Below are 19,576 nucleotides of genomic sequence, written 5' to 3'. Positions count from 1 at the left end.
TCATGAGGTTCTTGGGGGGAGGGGTGGAGATTTCTGAGGAGGGGTCGGGTTATGAAAATGCAGGTGCGCATGCGGGATTTCTTCAGGATGGAAGTCCTTTGGTTCCCCTTGACATAACTCATTATGGGATGTGATGCAGGCACACTGGTTCCCTTTGACACATTGCCCCCTTTGGCAGGCAAGGGAACGTCAAACAGTGGTTGCTCTTCTTTTGCACACACTCTGCATCGGTGGAGTCCTGCAAGATCTACATTAACAGTTTATTTGCAACATTTTAGAACACCTCCGTTTGTTCCACCCCACAGCGGGAACATTTTGCCCCACAGGGCCTGTGTGTGTTCTGTTCCACTCTCCAGCAGGTGGGTTACAGTTGCACCACGTGCCAGTAGGACAGGTTGTTTATTCCACTCTGTGTCCTGCTTGACTTCTTCCTGGCCTATGTGGAGGCAGGTGAGAGGGGTAAGAGGGGGAGCGGACCAGCCCTGCTCCAGCCTAGTCCTGTCTGTGAGCTGCTGGTAGGCTGGAACCACTGGTCTTTCGGTTAGCGATGAAGCTCTTAACCACTGTGCCACCAGGGCTCCTATCACTCATCAGCAAACCAAAACCAAATCCACTGCCAAGGAGTTGATTCTGACTCATAGAAGTCCCAGAGGACAGAGAGGACAGAGTAGAACTGCCCCATAGGGTTACAAGGAGCACCTGGGGGATTCGAACGGCTGACTTTTGGGTTAGCAGTCTTAGTTCTTAGCCACTATGCCACCAGGGTTTCCTCACTCGACAGAGAGGGGAGTAAATTTAGGCTGCAAATGAAGGCTGCCTCCACAGTATCCTTTTTGCACACTATTTTTACTTAAAAAATTTTTTTCCTCTTATTTTCACTAACTCTTCGTCTCCTACCATATTTAATCCTTGCTTAGGGAGTCCTGGTTGTGCAGCGTTAAGCTCTCTGGTGCTAACCAAAAGGTGGGTGGTTCAAGCCCACCAGCTGCTCCGCGGAAGAAAGATGTGGCAATCTGCCCCCCCCCCACTAAAGACTACAGCCTTAGAAATCCTATGGGGCAGTTGTACTCCGTCCTACAAGGTCGCTAAAAGTCGGAATCCACTCGATGACAGCCGCGGGTACAGCAGCCCCACATGCAGGAGAAAACCGGAGTTTTTGAAGCAGTTACTTAATTAGCAGTGTGCTTTTTTAGAGGCAGGTACCGCTCCGTAGGCGGGGCTGACTCCGGCGGGCCCAATCAGGAGCTTGCTGGTTAACGAGCAGCCAGGCTACGCCCCCAGGAGGAGCCGACACAGGCAGGCCCAATCAAGAGCTCCGCGGCTAACAAACGCGCCCTCGTCTCCGAACGGGAGCGCAGCCCCGCCTAGGCCCAATTGGAGGCTGCGGGCCGCGCAGCTCGGGGGCGGGGCCGGGGAGCGCCCCGCCCCCTCCACCTCCCGCCGGCGCCTCGCGGGCCCCGCCGCCCCGCCCCCGCCCCAGGCTGGGCGGTGATTGGGCGGCGCGCGCCGTGCAGCGCTCGTTGCTGAGCCGGCGGTGGGTGGGGCCGGCGGGCCGGCCGGGAGAAAGGCGGGGCGGGCGGCGGTTGGCGAGGAGGAGGGCGCAGCGCCCGGCGCGAGCACCGGTCCCCGTTGACAGACCCTGCTTCCGGCCGCGTACTGGAGGCGGGCCGGCTGAGGCGGCCGCTCGGCCTCCCTCGTCACTCGCCCGCGCGCTCGCTCCCGGTGGCCTGAGGAGGCGGCCTGAGGCGGCGGAGGTCGCGGCGGGCGGGCGGAGGCGCTCCCTCCCCGGCGGCGCGGCGGGGGCAGGACAATGGAGGTGGCTGTGGAGAAGGCGGCGGCGGGCGCTGCGGGCCCGGCGGCGGCCTCCGGGGGCCCGGCGGCGGCGCCGAGCGGGGAGAACGAGGCCGAGAGCCGGCAGGGCCCGGACTCGGAGCGCGGCGGCGAGGCGGCCCGGCTCAACCTGTTGGACACTTGCGCCGTGTGCCACCAGAACATCCAGAGCCGCGCGCCGAAGCTGCTGCCCTGCCTGCACTCCTTCTGCCAGCGCTGCCTGCCCGCGCCGCAGCGCTTCCTCATGCTGCCCGCGCCCTTGCTCGGCCCCGCCGACACCCCGCCGCCCGCGCCGGCGCCCGGGTCGCCGCCCGGAGCGTCGCCCTTCGCCACCCAAGGTGAGGGAGGGGTCGCCGTCCGGGGGCGGGGGCGGGCGGGCGGGCGGCCGGCGGCGACCGCGCTCTGCAGCCCGCTCGGGCCGTCCTGTGGCCGGTGCTCGCCGCCGCGTCCCCGAAGCTTTGTCCCGGTGCCTGCGATCCCAGTCGCCCGGTGCAGACCAGCGTCGTTGGAGCCGGAGCCGGAGGGGGAGGGGGAGGCGAGGACTCGGGGACGGGGACTTTGTTGGATGATTGATCGCAGATTGGGTGCCGTCTGTTTCCTATCTCGCACGTTTGGGTCCGTTACCTCCACGCGTCCCCTCCGATGGGGACAAAGGAACCCAGAGACGGGGTTTTGTTGTCGTGTCTCTTTCGAAGATTTTATTTTGAAAGGAGTGGAACAATCCAGAGCGATTTGAGGCGCCGGGTTTTTTTGTGTGTGTTTTGTAGACCACATCTGGAAATGTTGAAGTTACGGTGGTTATCTTTTTGTGGTGTTTGTTACTGTACAGTGAGACTTTTGACAGGCAGTTCTCACTGCTAATGTTAACAGGTTTGAAACATTTATAGTAAGTTACAAGCGGAGTGATTGTTTCTTCTAATAGACTTGTTAGCTGATGTCAGATAAACTCTCATTCATGGCGACCCCATGTACGCAGAATAGAACTGCTCCATAGGGCTTTCAAGGCTGTGACCTTTCGGTGCCTCTAGGGTTTTTAAAATTTAATATTGAAAATACTCGAACACCTCTTCAAAAAGTACAAAGTAACTGGAAAAATTACTTTGAATAATGTTGGAAAGAAAAATTTGATCACCAAGTCAATTGAAGTTAACAGGGTTTATTGAGTAAGAAACTGTTCACAAACTGGGAGCACCCCAAACTAAAAATGGTGAGGGGGCTTGAGTTTATACAGTTAACGTTGCTCTTTGCTCTGATTGGTTAATCACATTTTAATTTTTTTCTTTTGGGAAAGTTCCTCACTGAATGCTAAGCTGGTTTTTCTTAATTGAATGATTGTTAACTCATGCTGATAAGTATTGCTAACCTGCTAGCTAATGCTGATAAAGAAAACTTGTCTAAATTTAGATTCTGCATAAAGTTGTTTCTTATGGCTTTTTGATTTTTGTTTGGTTCTTGACCCAGGGGAGCCATTTTAATTCTTGCCTCTATAAAAATGTGTAACAACTCCCCCCTTTTGATCATCTCTTCAGGAGTGTTTCTTGAAGATGTGACCAAATGGACATGTTGCTCAGTCACCCTCAGGCAAGTCGTTTTTTTTTTAATTTGTCTGCTCTACTTAGGTATGACATCGCAGCATCTGTGGCTTCTTTGCTACATGCTTGTTGTTACAGAGGAATGGCAATCATTTGTTGAATGTGACACTGTTGAAAAACATTTAAGACTTTTTAGCAAACACATCTTATTAGGGAGATTGTAACAAGAACTATAATGAGGGTAATTCTTTAGAGTTTCTAAGATTCCTCTGAGTTAAGGGCCCCATGGACTTAAATCCACTGAAAAGATCAAGTGGGCTAGAATATGATTCACCTTTTTTTAGCCAGTCTGGATTTTTTTGTATTGCTCCTATTTCTTTTTCTACTAAAGTTATTTATGTGAGTGCAAAAAGAAGTGTTGGTAACACAACATACACCACCGTGTTCTGTGAGAGGTAATCTCCAACTATTCTATGATCTAGTACTGCTTTAGACAGAGGATTTAATGGTTGCTTTGCAGTTTTTTTTTTTTTTTTTGCAGTTTGGTTTTGCAGTTGATAACTCCCTGTGATAATCAAAGCATTTTTTCTGTGTTATTGGAATAATGTTAAGATTATTAATAGGGAAGTCAGTTCGGGATTCATTATATATGATACAGCAAGACAATAGAGTTAACAATATAATGGATCAGGCAATTGTTTCTTAATGCTGCTGTGACAGAAATACCACAAGTGGGTGGTTCTAAAGAACAGAAATTCATTTTCTCGCAGTATAGGTTGCTAGAAGTCCAAATTCAAGGCACCGGCTCTAGGAGAAGACTCTCTCTATATCACCTCTTAGGGGAACTCTCTTTGACTTTCTGTAGACCTGGCATTCCTTCACTCCTTGGCTGTCTCCCCTTGGCATGTATTTTCTCCTTTGTGCTTTTTTTACTTTTTGTTCCTACCATATTTTTATGCACGTTGCTGAAAAAAAAAAAAAATTTAGTATAGTGCATTTATGAAAACAGTCTTGTGCATGGTCTGCAAAGAACATGTAACTAGTTGACTTGAGTGAAAATACAGTAGTCACTTTTATATCTCAAAAGTGGCTAGGTTTTAGACGTACCCTACTCTAATTTAGCCTTATTAACATAACAAAACCGTAATCCCAAATGGGATTACGTCTGCAAGAATAGTGTTTAGGATTTATAGCATGTGTTTTTGAGGGACACAGTACAACCCATAACAGCAATGAAGGCGCATCCTGGGAAGAAGTATGAGAAATCAGCTGGGTCACAATTCGTGATATCGGATGGAAGCTGGCCGTGACGTTATCTACTTCCTTTGCTGTCTTGGGATAGCTGTCTACTTCCAGTGAGTGCCTACTTCTGGTGTACAGTGATCTTGAGTGAATTTAAATTTTAAGTCATTAAAGGCTGTCAAAGAGAAAAGTCAACTAGTCTGTAAAGAGCAAAGAGTTTTATTGAAGGAATAGAACAGTTTGAGCCGGGCAGCACAAAGTGAAAGTACTAAGTACTCCATTGAGTCGGGACAAAGCAGGTTTTTATATAGTGCAGACAACTCTTTTATCAGCTGATCTTCTTTGTGATGTACATTTATAAACATTTTCTGAAAACAATCTGACCACAATCTGCTCAAGCATTTTCAAAACTGTTTTCACAGTCTCTTCCTGGAACACTCTTATCGTGTGTCTAACCACATTCTTGCTTCTTCATTGCTTAATCTACAGTGGTTGAAGTTTTACAGGAGTGAAAAATTTTTGTAAAGACAGAAGTAGGGGCCTAAAGCAAAATGGAGTTTGGTTCAGGCCTGTGCTGGCCATTTCAGTTACGTCAAGTGCTTTAAGTTTTAGGGTGTTGTCACACAGGGCTCACAGGACAAAGTCTGAGAAAGGGTTCTTTTTATTAGGGAGACATATAGCCAGGGACCTATTCTGTTGAATTTTACTGCTGTGTGAGTGGTGGGTAGGATTTGGAATGGTCCTTTTCAGTGATGCTTTCCTGCTATGTGCATCCAGTAGCCATGAGTGCCAAAGGAAGTACTTTTGGCCAGAGTAGATTCAGAGATTTCTAAGAGCTTGGAAGACAGAGCTTTCTGTCTTCCACGTGAGGAAAGGGCAGGCATGCATACTCTCTAGGATACTAAAGGTAATGTCTCTCTCCCTCTCCCCTCTCCCCTGAGCAAAGGGCAGGCATGCTTATCAATAAAAGATTAGGGTGTTCTAGGCTTCGGGTTCTTCTCTTTTACCCAAGTCATTGCATGTGCAGGTATTATCAATTGCCCCAATTCACGTGGCCCTGTAGGACCTGGGGTTCAGAGAATCCGTGCAACAATGCTGGTGCTTTGGTTTATGCTGTTGCTTTAAGTAGTAAACTGCGCTTGATCTCTGACCCTTGAGTGTCTTGTGCCTTCTGCCAGCATCCATGGAACTGTAGTATGCTAATTTGTTAGCTTGCAAGTAGAGTAAAATCTCAGATCCTTTAAACTACTTGTTGGAGAGTTAGCACAGGTGAAACTTAAATACTACTTCTTAACTTTTAGACACATTTTAAAGTTTATATTTTAAATGGTTAAACAGACTAGTAGCCAACTAGGATCTGAATTTTGCGTAACTCTAAACTTAAGATTTATTGTGTGCTTGGCCATGACATTTGGGCCTGAATGAATGAGAACATGAGTAATAAAAGCTCTGATCTTCAGTTCTGAAACTAGTTTGCAATTCCATTTCCAGACTTTTCAAAATGTTCTAAGTAATTGCAGTCTCCAAATATTTTATATCTTTGTATTTATATTGTAAGTGAGAGTTCAAGGAAAGCATTTAGATCGGAAGGTAATGGTTTTTTTTGTTTTTTGTTTTATTTTATTTTGCCAGCAGCTAGCCAAAGGAGACAATAAGGGCTAGAGCCTTAGACTATCTCACTGACTTGCCTAAAGAGCCAAGTAATTAAGAGTTTCAACAAAGAGGGGTCTTGATGTTTATTCATGAAGTTCTGGGGGGGGAAAGCATGGAGATTTCTGAGGAGGAGTTGGGTTATACAAATGCAGGTGCGCATGCAGGATTCCCTTTAGATGAAAGTCTTTTGGTTCCCCTTGACATAACTCATTATGGAATGTGACACAGGCGCACTGGTTTCCTTTGTCACATCGCCCCCATCGGTGAGCTCAGGAAGAACAAACAGTGGTCATTCTTACTTCTTTTGCACACAGTCTGTACCGGTGAAGTTCTTCAGGAACTATATTAATGGTTTATTTGCAACATTTAAGTTTGTTTCACCCCTTAGCCGGAACATTTTGCGCCACAGGGCCTGTGTGTTCTGATCTACTCTCCAGCAGGTGGGTTATGGTTGTATCAGGTTGTTTATCCCACTCTGTCCTGTTCGCCTTTTTCCTGGCCTTTGGTGGGGGAGGGGGGCGCGCAACTGGCCCTGCTCCAGTCTAGTCCTCTCTCAATTTGGTTGTCTCTGCCCTTAATTTTCCTAATGAACTTATGAGTACAGGCATTATGGGTCAAACAATACTTAGAGTAGCTAAGCACATATTGAGGTGGTGAACTGTCAGCCTGGAGATAAGATAATAGGGAATGGTGAAGACTGACAAGGGGAGGCAAACTACTTAGCTCCAGCACATTGTCATGTGAGTTCAGAGCCAGTGCTGAAGGTGCCTTCTTTTTTTTTTTTTTAATGAGAAGCCCGAAGTCCAGATTTTTGTGTGAAATTTCTCTAGTAGACTGACACCTTACTTGTTGACTGTCTTGTTATTTGACATTTCATATTTATGACAATAGTAAAAAATCTACTATCTGTTACTGTTTTGTACATGAACGACGTATGTCTGGCAGTAACAAACACTGAGGCAAGAGTAACACTAGCTGTGATGGTTAAGGTTATGTGTCAGCTGGGCTGGGCCAGCTGTGGCATGGCAGTGATGTAATGATGTGATTTGGCAGTTATATCATGATGTGATTGGCAGTTATGTCATGATGTAATTGGCAGTTATGTAATGATGTAGTCATCTTCCATTTTTTGATCCGATACAGTCATCCATTTTTGCATAACACTGATTTTTGCATAATAACCTGGTCTTTGGAACCTAAACATGTTGGTAAGTGAGGAGTTAAACGTTTTGGATATGGGCAAGTAACTAAGAATACACACACACACACACACACACACACACGCACATCTAAGTCCATTCTGTGGGCCAAGCAAAACGGGTTTTCTTGAGGCCACATATGTTGCAGTTTGTACTCTTCCCTTTTAGATTTAGATAGGGATTTCAACTTTAGATCTAATAGAATCGCCTTGTACTTGTTAAAAAAAAAATTAGATTTCCAGGCTCTTCCCCACCCAGAGAGCTTGATTTGGTGTAATTTTGGGATTCTAGAGCATAATATTAAACCTTAGTATTTCTTTAACTCAGAACCAAAAAAGCCAAACCCAGTGTTGTCGAGTCGATTCCGACTCTTAGCGACCCTATAGGACAGAGTAGAACTGCCCCGTAGAGTTTCCAAGGAGCGCCTGGTGGATTCAAACTGCCGACCCTTTAGTTAGCAGCCGTAGCATTTAACCACTACGCCACCAGAGTGTCCTTCTTTAACTCAAGCAGTACTATATTCCAAAATACAATTGATTGTAAGAGGATTCTTTAGAAAATTAAGACACAATTTAATGTTTAACATGATACTTCTCAAAACAGTATCAGAATAGTTTCCTTTCTATTAAGTACTTTTTGATGCTCGCTTTGTTATTCTAAAACGAGATTCATAGAATATAAATCCTAACTCATATTATTTACAAAAATTAGTACAATACCTTACCTGTGTATAAAATGGAGAATTAGAATAAAACTAATATAACAACGACAAAAGTATCACAATTTATAAATGCTGGCACACAACCACACTAGCCAACAGTGAACTTCAAGTATTCCAAAGCGCTCCCCCTGAGAACATTGGTCTAAACTGACCTTTTCTAAGGCTACACATGGGAAGAATGAGAATGAGTATCCATTAGCTAGAGGTGGGTGACTACCGCAGCCAGACTGCCCTTTCTCAGTATGCAGTTAAATCCACAAAAGAGGAAAGAGCTTAGAAAACAGATTTTTAAAATTTTCTGTACATGTAATTTATTATATATTCTACAAGTTAGAACATAAATGTCAAAGGCACATCTTACTCATATTTCATTATAAGGAGTCAACTAAACCTCAAGTTTTCCCACCGATATTTTGCAAACCCCCCCGCCCCCATATTTTATTAAGGGAATGCATGAATGTATTCAATCAGCAGAAGGTTTTTTTTTTTAATTTTTATTGTGCTTTAAGTCAAAGTTTAAAAATCAAGTCAGTCTCTCACACAAAAACTTCTGTACACTTTGCTACATACTCCCAATTGCTCTCCCCCTGAGACAGGCCACTCCCTCCCTCCACTCCCTCTTTTCGTGTCCATTCTGCCAGCTTCTAACCCCCTTTACCCTCTCATCTCCCCTCCAGACAGGAGATGCCAGCATAGTGTCAAATGTCCACCTGATCCAAGAGGCTCACTCCTCACCAGCATCCCTCTCCATGCTATTGTCCAGTCCAATCCCTGTCTGAAGAGTTGCCTTTGGGAATGGTTCCTGTCATGGACCAGCAGAAGGTCTGGGGGCCATGACCACTGGGTCTTTATAGTCTTAGACCATTAAGTCTGATCTCATGAGAATTTGGGGTCAGTCTGCATCCCACTGCTCTCCTACCCCCTCACGTGTTCTCTGTTGTGTTCCCAGTCAGGGCAGTCATCGGTTGTAGCCAGGCACCATCTAGTTCTTCTGGTCTCGGGCTGATGTAGTCTCTGGTTTATGTGGCCCTTTTTGTCTCCTGGGCTCATATTTACCTTGTGTCCCAGGTGTTCTTTATTATCCTTTGATCCAGGTGGGTTGAGACCAATTGATGCATCTTAGATGATGGCTTGCTAGTGTTTAAGACCCCAGATGCAACTCTCCAAAGTGGGATGCAGAATGTTTTCTTAATAGATTTTATTATGCCAACTGACTTAGATGTCCCCTGAAACCATGGTCCTCAAACCCCCGCCCCTGCTACACTGGCCTTTGAAGCAGTTTATTCAAGAAACTTCCCTGCTTTTGGTTTAGTCCAGTTGTACTGACCTCGCCTGTATTGTGTGTTGTCTTTCCCTTCACCTAAAATAATTCTTACTATCTAGTTTTTTTTTTTTAATCTAGTTGGTGAAAACCCCTCTCCCTCCCTCCCTCCCTCCCCCTTCTTGTAACCATCAAAGAATATTTTCTTCTCTGTTTAAACTATTTCTCCAGTTATTATAATAGTGGTCTTATACAATATTTGTCCTTTTGCAACTGACTAATTTCACTCAGCATGATGCCTTCCAGGTTCTTCTATGTTATGAAATGTTTCACGGATTCATCATTGTTCTTTATTGATGGATAGTATTCCATTGTGTGAATGTACCATAATTTATTTATCCATTCATCTGTTGATGGGTACCTTGGTTGCTTCCATCTTTTTGCTGTTGTAAACAGTGCTGCAATGAACATGGGTGTGCGTATATCTGTTCGTGTAAAGGCGCTTAATTCTCTAGGATGTATTCCAAGGAATGGGATTGCTGGATCATATGGTAGCTCTATTTTTAGCTTTTTAAGGAAGTGCTGAATCGATTTCCAAGGTGGTTGTACCATTTTACATTCCCACCAGCAGTGTATAAGTGTTCCAGTCTCTCCACAACCTCTCCAACATTTATTTTTTTGTGTTTTTTGGATTAATGCCAGCCTTGTTGAAGTGAGATGGAATCTCATTGTAGTTTTGCTCTGCATTTCTCTAATGGCTAATGATCATGAGCATTTCCTCATGTATCTGTTAGCTACCTGAATGTCTGTTTTAGTGAAGTGTCTGTTCATATCTTTTGCCCATTTTTTAATTGGGTTATTTGTCTTTTTGTAGTTGAGTTTTTGCAGTGTCATGTAGATTTTAGAGATCAGACGCTTATCGGAAATGTCATAGCTAAAAACTTTTTCCCAGTCTGTAGGTAATCTTTTTATTCTTTTGGTGAAGTCTTTGGATGAGCATAGGTGTTTGATTTTTAGGAGCTCCCAGTTAGCTAGTTTTTCTTCTGGATTGTTAGTAATGTTTTGTATACTGTTTATGCCATGCATTAGGGCTCCTGATGTTGTCCCTATTTTTTCTTCATGATTTTTATCGTTTTAGATTTTATATTTAGGTCTTTGATCCATTTTGAGCTCGTTTTTGTGCGTGGACTGAGGTATGGGTCTTGTTTTCATTTTTTTGCACATGGATATCCAGTTATGCCACCACCATTTGTTAGAGACTGTCTTTTCCCCATTTAACTGACTTTGGGCCTTTGTCAAATATCAACTGCTCATATGTGGATGGATTTATGTCTGGATTCTCAATTCTGTTCCATTAGTCTATGTATCTGTTGTTGAACCAGTTCCAGGCTGTTTTGACTACTGTGGCAGTATAATAGGTTCTAAAATAAGGTAGAGTGAGGCTTCCCATTTTGTTGTTCTTTTTCAGTAATGCTTTATTTATCTGGGTCCTCTTTCCCTTCCATATGAAGTTGGTGATTTGTTTCTCCACCTCATTAAAGAATGTCTTTGGGATTTGGATCAGAATTGCATTACATCTATAGATCGCTTTTGGTACAATAGACATTTTTATGATGTTGAGTCTTCCTATCCATGAGTAAGGTATGTTTTTCCACTTAATGTAGGTCTCTTTTGGCTTCTTGCAGAAGTGTTTTGTAGTTTTCTTTATATAAGTCTTTTACATCTCTGGTAAGATTTATTCCTAAGTATTTTATCTTCTTGGGAGCTGTGGTAAATGATATTGATTTGGTGATTTCCTCTTGGATGTTCTTTTTGTTGATGTAGAGAAATCCAACTGATTTTTGTATGTTTATCTTGTATCCTGATAATCTGCTGAACTCTTCTATTAGTTTCAGTAGTTTTCTTGATGATTCCTTAGGGTTTTCTGTGTATAAGATCATGGCATCTTCAAGTAGAGATACTTTTACTTCTTCCTTGCCAGTCTGGATGCCCCTTATTTCTTTGTGTAGCCTAATTGCTCTGGCTAGGACCTCCAGCAAGTGTTGAATAGGAGTGGTGATAAAGAGCATCCTTGTCTGGTTCCTGATCTCAAGGGGAATGCTTTCAGGCTCTCTCCATTTAGGATGATGTTGACTGTTTGTTTTGTATAAATGCCTTTTATTATGTTGAGGAATTTTCCTTCTATTCCTATTTTGCTGAGACTTTTTATCATGAATGGGTGTAGAACTTTGTCAGATGCCTTTTTTGCATCAATTGCATCTTGTCTTTTGTTTATGTGATGGATTACATTAATTGTTTTTCTAATGTTGACCCATCCCTGCATGCCTGGTATAAATCCCACTTGATCGTGGTGAATTATTTTTTTGATAGGTTGTTGAATTCTTTTGGCTAGAATTTTGTTGAGGATTTTTGCATCCAAGTCCAAGAGGGCTATAGGTCTGTAATTTTCTTTTTTTGTGGTGTCTTTACCAGGTTTTGGTATCAGGGATATGCTGGGTTCATAGAATGAGTATAGGAGTATTCCATCCTTTTCTATGCTCCGAAATACCTTTAGTAGTAGTGGTGGTAATTCTCTGCAAGTTTGGTAGAACTCTGCAGTGAAGCCGTCGGGACCAGGGCTTTTTTTTTGTCGGGAGTTTTTTGATTACCTTTTGAATCTCTTCTTTTGTTACGGGTCTATTTAGTTGTTCTACCCTGTTTGTGTAGGCAGTGTGTTTCCAGAAATTCATCCATTTCTCCTGGGTTGTCATATTTGTTAGAATACAGTTTTTCACAGTAATCTGATATGAATCTTTTAATTTCATTTGGGTGTGTTATAATATCTCCTATCTTATTTCTTATTCAGGTTATTTGTTTGCTTCCTCTCCTGTTTTTCTTTTGTCATTTCCACCAATGGTTTATCAATTTTGCTGATTGTTTTCGAAGAACCAGCTTTTGGTCATATTAATTCAGTTGTCTTTGTTTTCTATTTCATTTAGTTGTGCTCAAATTTTATTATTTGTTTTCTTCTGGTGCCTAAGGGTTTCTTATCTTGCTCTCTTTCTTTTTGTTCAAGTTGTACGGATAATTCTTTGATTTTGGCCCTTTCTTCTTTTTGTATGTGTGTATTTATTGAAATAAATTGCCTTCTGAGCACTGCTTTCGCTGTGTCCCAAAGGTTCTGATAAGAAGTGTTTTCATTCTCATTGGATTCTGTGAATTTCTTAATTCCATCCTTAGTGTCTTCTATAATCCGGTCTGTTTTGAGCAGAGTATTGGTCAGTTTCCAAGTGTTTGATTTCTTTTCTCTGCTTTTTCTGTTATTGATTTCCACTTTTATGGCCATATGGTCAGGGAAGATGCTTTGTAATATTTCGATGTTTTGGATTCTCCTAAGGCTTGCTTTATGACCTAATATGTGGTCTATTCTAAAGAATGTTCCATGCGCACTACAAAAGAAAGTATACTTGGTTGCTGTTGGGTGGAGTGTTCTGTATATGTCTACGAGGTCAAGTTGGTTCATGGTGGCATTTAGATCTTCCATGTCTTTATTGAGCTGCTTTCTGGATGTCCTGTCCTTCACCGAAAGGGGTGTGCTTTAAGTCTTTTACTGTAATTGTGGAGCTGTCTATCTCGCTTTTCAATGCTGATAGCTTGTTTTATGTATCTTGCAGCATTGTCATTGGGTGTATAAATATTTAATATGGTTATATCTTCTTGGTATATTGTCCCTTTAATCATTAGTGTCCTTCCTTATCCTTTATGATGGATTTAACTTTAAAGTCTCTTTAGTCAGAAATTAGCATTGCCACTCTTGCTCTTTTTTGATTGTTGTTTGCTTGATATATATTTTTTCCTCCTTCGAGTTTTAGTTTGTGCCTCTAAGTCTAAGGTGTGTCTCTTGTAGGCAGCATGTAGACAGATCTTGTTTTTTATCCATTCTGCTACTGTCTGTGCATTGACATTCAGCGTAATTATGGGTAGGTATGAATTTAGTGCTGTCATTTTGATGTCTTTTTTTATGTGTTGTTGACAGTTTCATTTTCCCACTTAATTTTTTGTGCTGAGTAGATTATATATTGTCCTTTGCTCATATTCGTTGTTGTTGTTTTTGTTTCTGCTGAGTCTCTATTTTTTTCTAGTATTTTATTTTGATGTGTATGGCACTGGGTTACTGGGTTAGTATAGTTTGTCTCCTTTGTGGTTACCTTATTATCTACTCCTCTTTTTCTAAATTTAAGCCTAACTTTTATTTCTTTGTATCGCCTTGTCTTCCTCTCCATATGGAAGATCTCTGACTGCATTTCTTAGTCCGTCTTTATTGTTTTAATGTTGTCTTGTTTTACATAATAACATCGCTGTTTCCCTGTTTTGAGTGTTTTTTTTTTACCTTGATTTATTTTTGTGATACCCCTGTCTGGGTTGACTTCTGATTGCTCTGCCAAGTGTTTTAGTCTTGGGTTGACACCTGATATTATTGCTTTTCTAACCAAAGAACTCCCTTTAGTATTTCTTGTAGTTTTGGTTTGGTTTTTACGAATTCTGTAAATGTCTGTTTATCTGGAAATGTCCTAATTTCACCTTCATATTTGAGAGACAGTTTTGGTGTATATATGATTCTTGGCTGGCAGTTTTTATTCCTTCAGTTTTTTGTAAAAGTCATCGCACTGCCTTCTTGCCTGCATGATTTCTGCCAAGTGGTCTGAGCTTGTTCTTATTGACTCTCCTTTGTAAGCGACTTTTATCCCTCACTGCTCTTAAAATTCTCTCTTTATCTTTGGTTTTGGCAAGTTTGATTATAATATGTCTTGGTGGCTTTCTTTTATAACCTACCTCATGTGGAGTTTAATGAGCATCTTGGATAGATATCTTCTCTAACAATATCAGAGAAGTTTTCTGCCAACAAATGTTCAACAATTTTCTCTCTATTTTCTGTTATCCCTCCCTGTTTTGGTACTCTAATCACTCATAGGTTATTCCTCTTGGTAGAGTCCCACATGATTCTTAAGGTTTATGTGACTTGATATTGACTGTTGTCTCTGAGCCATCTATAAGTTATTGTATTAGTTTATTTTATGTTTGCTTACTTTGTCGTCGTTTCTTGCTTTGTTTTGTTTTGATGTGCTCAAATGGGTTGCTTGAGTGAGCTAGCTTGATTATTTTCACCTTTGAGCTCTGATGTCCTGTCCCCAGATGGCTAGAGCTGTTACCAGGTATATCAGTCTAGGAGTCCAGTCACTTTTCTTGCATGAATTCAGCTCAGGTGTCCAGGTAGCTGATCATCAAGTGTGTGGTACAGGGGCAGCGGTGATTGGTGTAGGGACTGGTATCTGGTTGCAGCAGGGTGTCGCACTCTGAACAAGGCAGAGGGCTGAGAATCGTCCCCCAAGTGTCTCTGAGGAAAGCGTTTCCCTGTTCCCTAGAGTGTAGAGGTGCGTGGGTTCTACAGAAGGATCACGGGCAGCCAGTGTTTTTGATTGCAAGGACTGAGATGTACCAGTTATCCTTGGAACTCTGTCGTGGGTGGCTGGGTGACCTGAGTGGAGCCACAAGGCCTCAGGCCCCTGCTGTGGGTAGGTGAGGACTCTGTTTAATAGGCAAAGCAATGTCAAACATAAAACACCCACCTCTCTACCGCACAGCTGAAACAGTTGTAGTCTGCCAACAGGGCCTATATTCCTGAAATAGGGCCACACGGGTGCATGCAGAGGGGAAGGGTACTCAAAGTCCATGGACTGTTTATGCCTGGACAGGAGCTGCTTCTGTCCTGAGCTCCCCCATTAGTGGAGCTGGCAAATTATCTTTTCCCCCAATTGCAGATTTGTTCCTTCTTCAAGGCTGGGAGGATGGCTCTAGACTGTCAACAGGGCCTATCTCAGGCCCAGGGAAATCAGCCATTGAAGCTGGTTTGGTGGGGAGGGGCACCGTAAAATATATGCAAGTACTTAGCTTTTGTCGAGAGCCCCGTTCTTCTCTGGTTCTGTAGGTGTGAGTGGGCTGTGTGGCTGTCTGCTTCTCCGTGGGGAAACTGCAGCCGAACACTAGTACCAGTGCACCGCCGCTGCTCCTGGGAGTGGTAGCTGAGGGCTTCCAGCGTTTCGGGTCCAGTAACTCCTCTCCGCTTCTGAGCTCTCTCCTCCTTCCCCTGCCCCTCTGTTCGTTTTCTAACCTTTCCTTTGATGTTCAGGGTTCCTAGCTTGTCATAAATATACTCGTTTCACTTGTTTTTTCTGGTCTTTGTTGTAAGAGGGCTCGCCGGAAGCGTCTGTCTACTCCACCATCCTGGCCCCCCTGACTCGAAGGTATTTTTTTTAATAAATTATTTTAAGATAAATACTAGATTCACATAGTCTTAAATTAAGAAGTTACAAAAAGGTGTACAGTGAAAATTGTTTTTCCAGAGCTTTTTATGCCTAGCGCTGCAAATGCATATCTGTAGCTTTCATTTTTTTCTATACAAATGTAAGCATACTATACATACTCTTTTGTACTGTGTTTTATTTTTAATTAGTAGATATAGAGAATGCCATTCCATGTCAATATGTAAAAAGTTTCTTTTGTTGTTTGTTTGGATGCATGGTTTTCAGTTATATGAGTGTGGTATGATTTATTTAAAAAGTTTTCTATTGATGAACATTTAGGTTTTTAAAAAAAATTTTATTGTGCTTTAAGTGAAGTTTACAAACCAAGTCAGCCTCTCATACAAAAACTTATGTACACCTTGCTATATACTCCTAGTTGCTCTCCGTTTAAGGAGACAGCACACTCCTTCCCTCCAGTCTCTAATTTTGTGTCCATTCTGCTTACTTCTGACCCTGTCTTCCCTCTCATCTCTTCTCCAAACAGGAGCTGCCCATGAAATCTGATGTGTCTACTTGATCCAAGGAGCTCACTCTTCACCAGTATCATTTTCTATCCCATAGTCCAGTCCAATCCCTGTCTGAAGAGTTGGCCTTGGGAATGGTTCCTGTCTTGGGCTAACAGAAGGTCTGGGGACCATGACCTCTGGGGTCCTTCTAGTCTCAGTCAGACCATTCATTAAGTCTGGTCTTTTTACAAGAATTTGAGGTCTGCATCCCACTGCTGTCCTGCTCCCTCAGGGGTTCTCTGTTGTGTTCTCTGTCAGGGTAGGAAAACGGATCTTCTTTAGGTACATTACTAAGTCAGAAGACAAACTGATCCTGGAGAAATGTTATAAAACTGTGAAATACCTTGTGGTATTGACTTGCTGTTGAGCCAAAGAGTAGCATACTGTAAGAGCTATTTTTTAAAGAAAACTGAGAGCATACTTTTGAAAAGGGTCACAGTATTGTCCAGGGAGAGTAAAATATAAGAACCTATTAGTTTCCTGAGACTTCTTTACTGGCAGTTTACAAGATTGTTAACTCTGTCTCTTCTCAGAGCTGATTTCTTCTTCTTCTTCTTTTAAAATATTGTGTTTTTGGTGAAGGTTTACACAGCAGTCTAGGTTCGAGTGAAACAGTTTCTGCTCAAGTTGCGTTTCTGCTCAAGTTGCTTTTCTGCTCAAGTTGTTCATTTACATTGGTTACCTTTTTTTACAATGTGTGAATGTTCTTGTTATTTCCGTTCCGGTTGTTCTGTTTCCATTAATCTAGTTTCCCTGCCCCCCATAATTTCTGGTCTTTGTTTTAAAGTAATTGTTGACTGTTTGGTCCAGGGCTTTGAACTGGTTCTTCCCAGCTCAGTCATGGCTAAGGAAGAAAAACTAGAACAGATGTGAATTTTTAAAAAATTTGGGTGAGCCAGAATGATAACTGGAATGAGAAAAATTACCAGTTGAAACTCTGCTAGAAATCCAATCTCCCTCTTAGAAAACAAGGGCAGCATAGGTGTTGCATAGGAACCAGATCTCTTGCCCATCAGATTTTGAGCAGCCTTGGAAACAGTGCGGTGGCTGACTGTGACGCTTTGAATGTGTGTCGCTACAGTCCTGCCAATAATCAGTCTCATGCATTAGACTCCTGAAAGGGTTTACTCTGCCTCTTCTGAGTCCCCCATCCCAGGGCTTCAACTCATAATTTTTCCTATTCTGGTTATTGTTCCGATTCACCCAAATTTTAAAAATTCAGGTCTGTTTCAGTTTTGCTTTGTTGGCCGTGACTCAACTGGTTTGAAGTCCTGGTTTGGTCTGTTATATAGGAGGTTTTTCTTTTTTAATTGTGCTTAGGTGAAAGTTTACAGCACAAATTAGTTTCTTATTCAAAAATTTATACACAAATCGTTTTGTGACATTGGTTGTAGTCCCTGCATTGTATCAGCACTGTCCCTTTGCCTTTCCATCCCGGGTTCCCCATGTCCATTTGTCCAATTTTCCTGTCCCAGGGTCGCTATGAGTCGAAATCGACTTCCTGCATTCTCTTCTTTGCTGTTGGGCAAGTGTTGCCCATTTGGTCTCATATACGTGATTGAACTAAGGAACGTGTTCCTTAACGTGTTGTTATTGTTTGTTTTATAGGCCTGTCTAATCTTTTTCTTAAAGGTGGACTTTGGGAGTGGCTTCAGTTCTGAGTTAGCAGGGTGTCTGGGGCCATAGTCTCGGGAGATTAGGTGATTTTTTTTTTTCCCACTTATTTTGATTCTTGATGAAAACTAAATCATCTCATGCGAACAAGATATAAGCAAAGGATCAATAGTATTTTCTTATTCAAATTTGACATTTCTCTTCACAGTCAAGTTAGTAAATTTACTTACTATATAAACATAAATTTAGGAGCCCTAGCGGCATAGTGGTTAGGAGTTTGGCCGCTAGCCAGAAGGTTGGCAGTTCAAATCTACCAGCTGCTCCTTGAAAACCCTAGGGGCAGTTCTACTCTGTGCTGTAGGGTCGAGATGAGTCAGAATCGACTCGACAACAGTGGGTTTTGGTTTTATTATGGAAAAATGGGGACGTATAAGACGTATCTCTGTCTCCCAATGTCTGTTTAATTTAATAGAGTAAAAAAGACTGATGGTATATGAAAGTATTATGCAACCATTTCAGAATTTTAAATCAACGTTATTGAGGTGTACTTTACATACAATAATGTACATACATATTAAGTGTATGATTCAATGAGTTTTGATAGATGCATACAACCGTGTAACCACTATCCTAATTAAGACATAGACCATTTCCATCACCCCTAAAAGTTCTGTGCTCCTTTTGTAGACAGTCTTCCTCTCTCCCTGCAACCAGATCTGATGCCTGTTTCAGAACTTCATAGAAATGGAATAGCACGTCTTGTGCTGTTTGTATCTGGCGTCTTATGCGCAGCGTACGGTTTTTAAGATAGATTCATATTGTCTGTATCAATTCTATACATAGTTTATCCATTCAGCTGTTAGTAGAAATTAATATTGTTTCTCTTTGGGCCTATGATTTATAGACCTGTTGTGAATGTTTGTAGACAAGTTTTTGTGTTGATATGTTTCTGGTAGCGTAGTGGTTAAGAGCTTGGCTGCTAACCCAAAAGGTCGGCAGTTCAAATCCACTAGCTGCTCCTGGGAAACCCTATAGGGTTGCTATGAGTCAGAATGGACTCAACAGCAACGGGTTTTTTTGGGGGGGGGTGGGGGTAGATAATTAGAATTGAAATATCTTATTTGTATGAAAAATGTATGTTTATACTTGTACTGTTTTATACTCCAACCAGCGATGTATGAGAGTCCCAGTTGGCATGCTTTCCAACTCTGGATATTGTCAGTCTTTTAAATTTTAGCCGTTCTGGTAGGTGTGAAGTGATACTTAATGGTTTTAATTTTAATTTCTCTAGTGAATAACGATGAGCATCTTTTCCTGTTCTTGTTGGCCACTCTCATATCTTTTTAGGTAAAATTTCAATTCAAGTTTTTTTTTTTTTTTTTTACAAATTTTTAAAAAGCTAGGTCATTTAACCTTTTATTGAGAAGTAAAAATTCTTATCTATTCTTTGCCAGGTACATGGATTGCAAATATTTTCTCCCACTCTGGCTTGTCTGCTTGTTTTCTTAGTGGTGTCTTTTGAATAGCTGAAGTTTTTCATTTTGATCAAGTCCAGTTTATCAATTTTTTTCTTTTATGGTTAGTGATTTTTTTGTTTTATCTGAGAAACCTTTGATTAACCAAGTTAATTAAGATTCTCCTATCTTCTGGTGTTTTATAGTTTTAACATATGTTTAC

At 42.1% G+C, this 19,576-nt stretch overlaps 1 protein-coding gene across 6 annotated transcripts in view; it reads left to right on the top strand.

The window, feature by feature from the left end:
- The first annotated feature begins 1,795 nt into the window (after positions 1-1,795).
- TRIM24 (tripartite motif containing 24) overlaps positions 1,796-19,576 on the top strand; it is a 126,442-nt gene continuing 108,661 nt past the window's right edge. For all 6 annotated transcript variants that reach the window (XM_003420219.4, XM_023539183.2, XM_003420218.4 and 3 more), the window contains exon 1: positions 1,796-2,168. In XM_003420219.4, coding sequence (XP_003420267.1) covers positions 1,811-2,168 — 358 coding nt within the window. In that variant the 5' untranslated portion in view covers positions 1,796-1,810. The remainder of the gene's footprint in view (positions 2,169-19,576) is intronic.

This window comes from Loxodonta africana, chromosome 8, assembly GCF_030014295.1.
Source record: "Loxodonta africana isolate mLoxAfr1 chromosome 8, mLoxAfr1.hap2, whole genome shotgun sequence".
NCBI lineage: Eukaryota > Metazoa > Chordata > Mammalia > Proboscidea > Elephantidae > Loxodonta > Loxodonta africana.
Note: the sequence above shows the minus strand (reverse complement) of the source record. Positions and strands in the feature narration are given on the sequence as shown.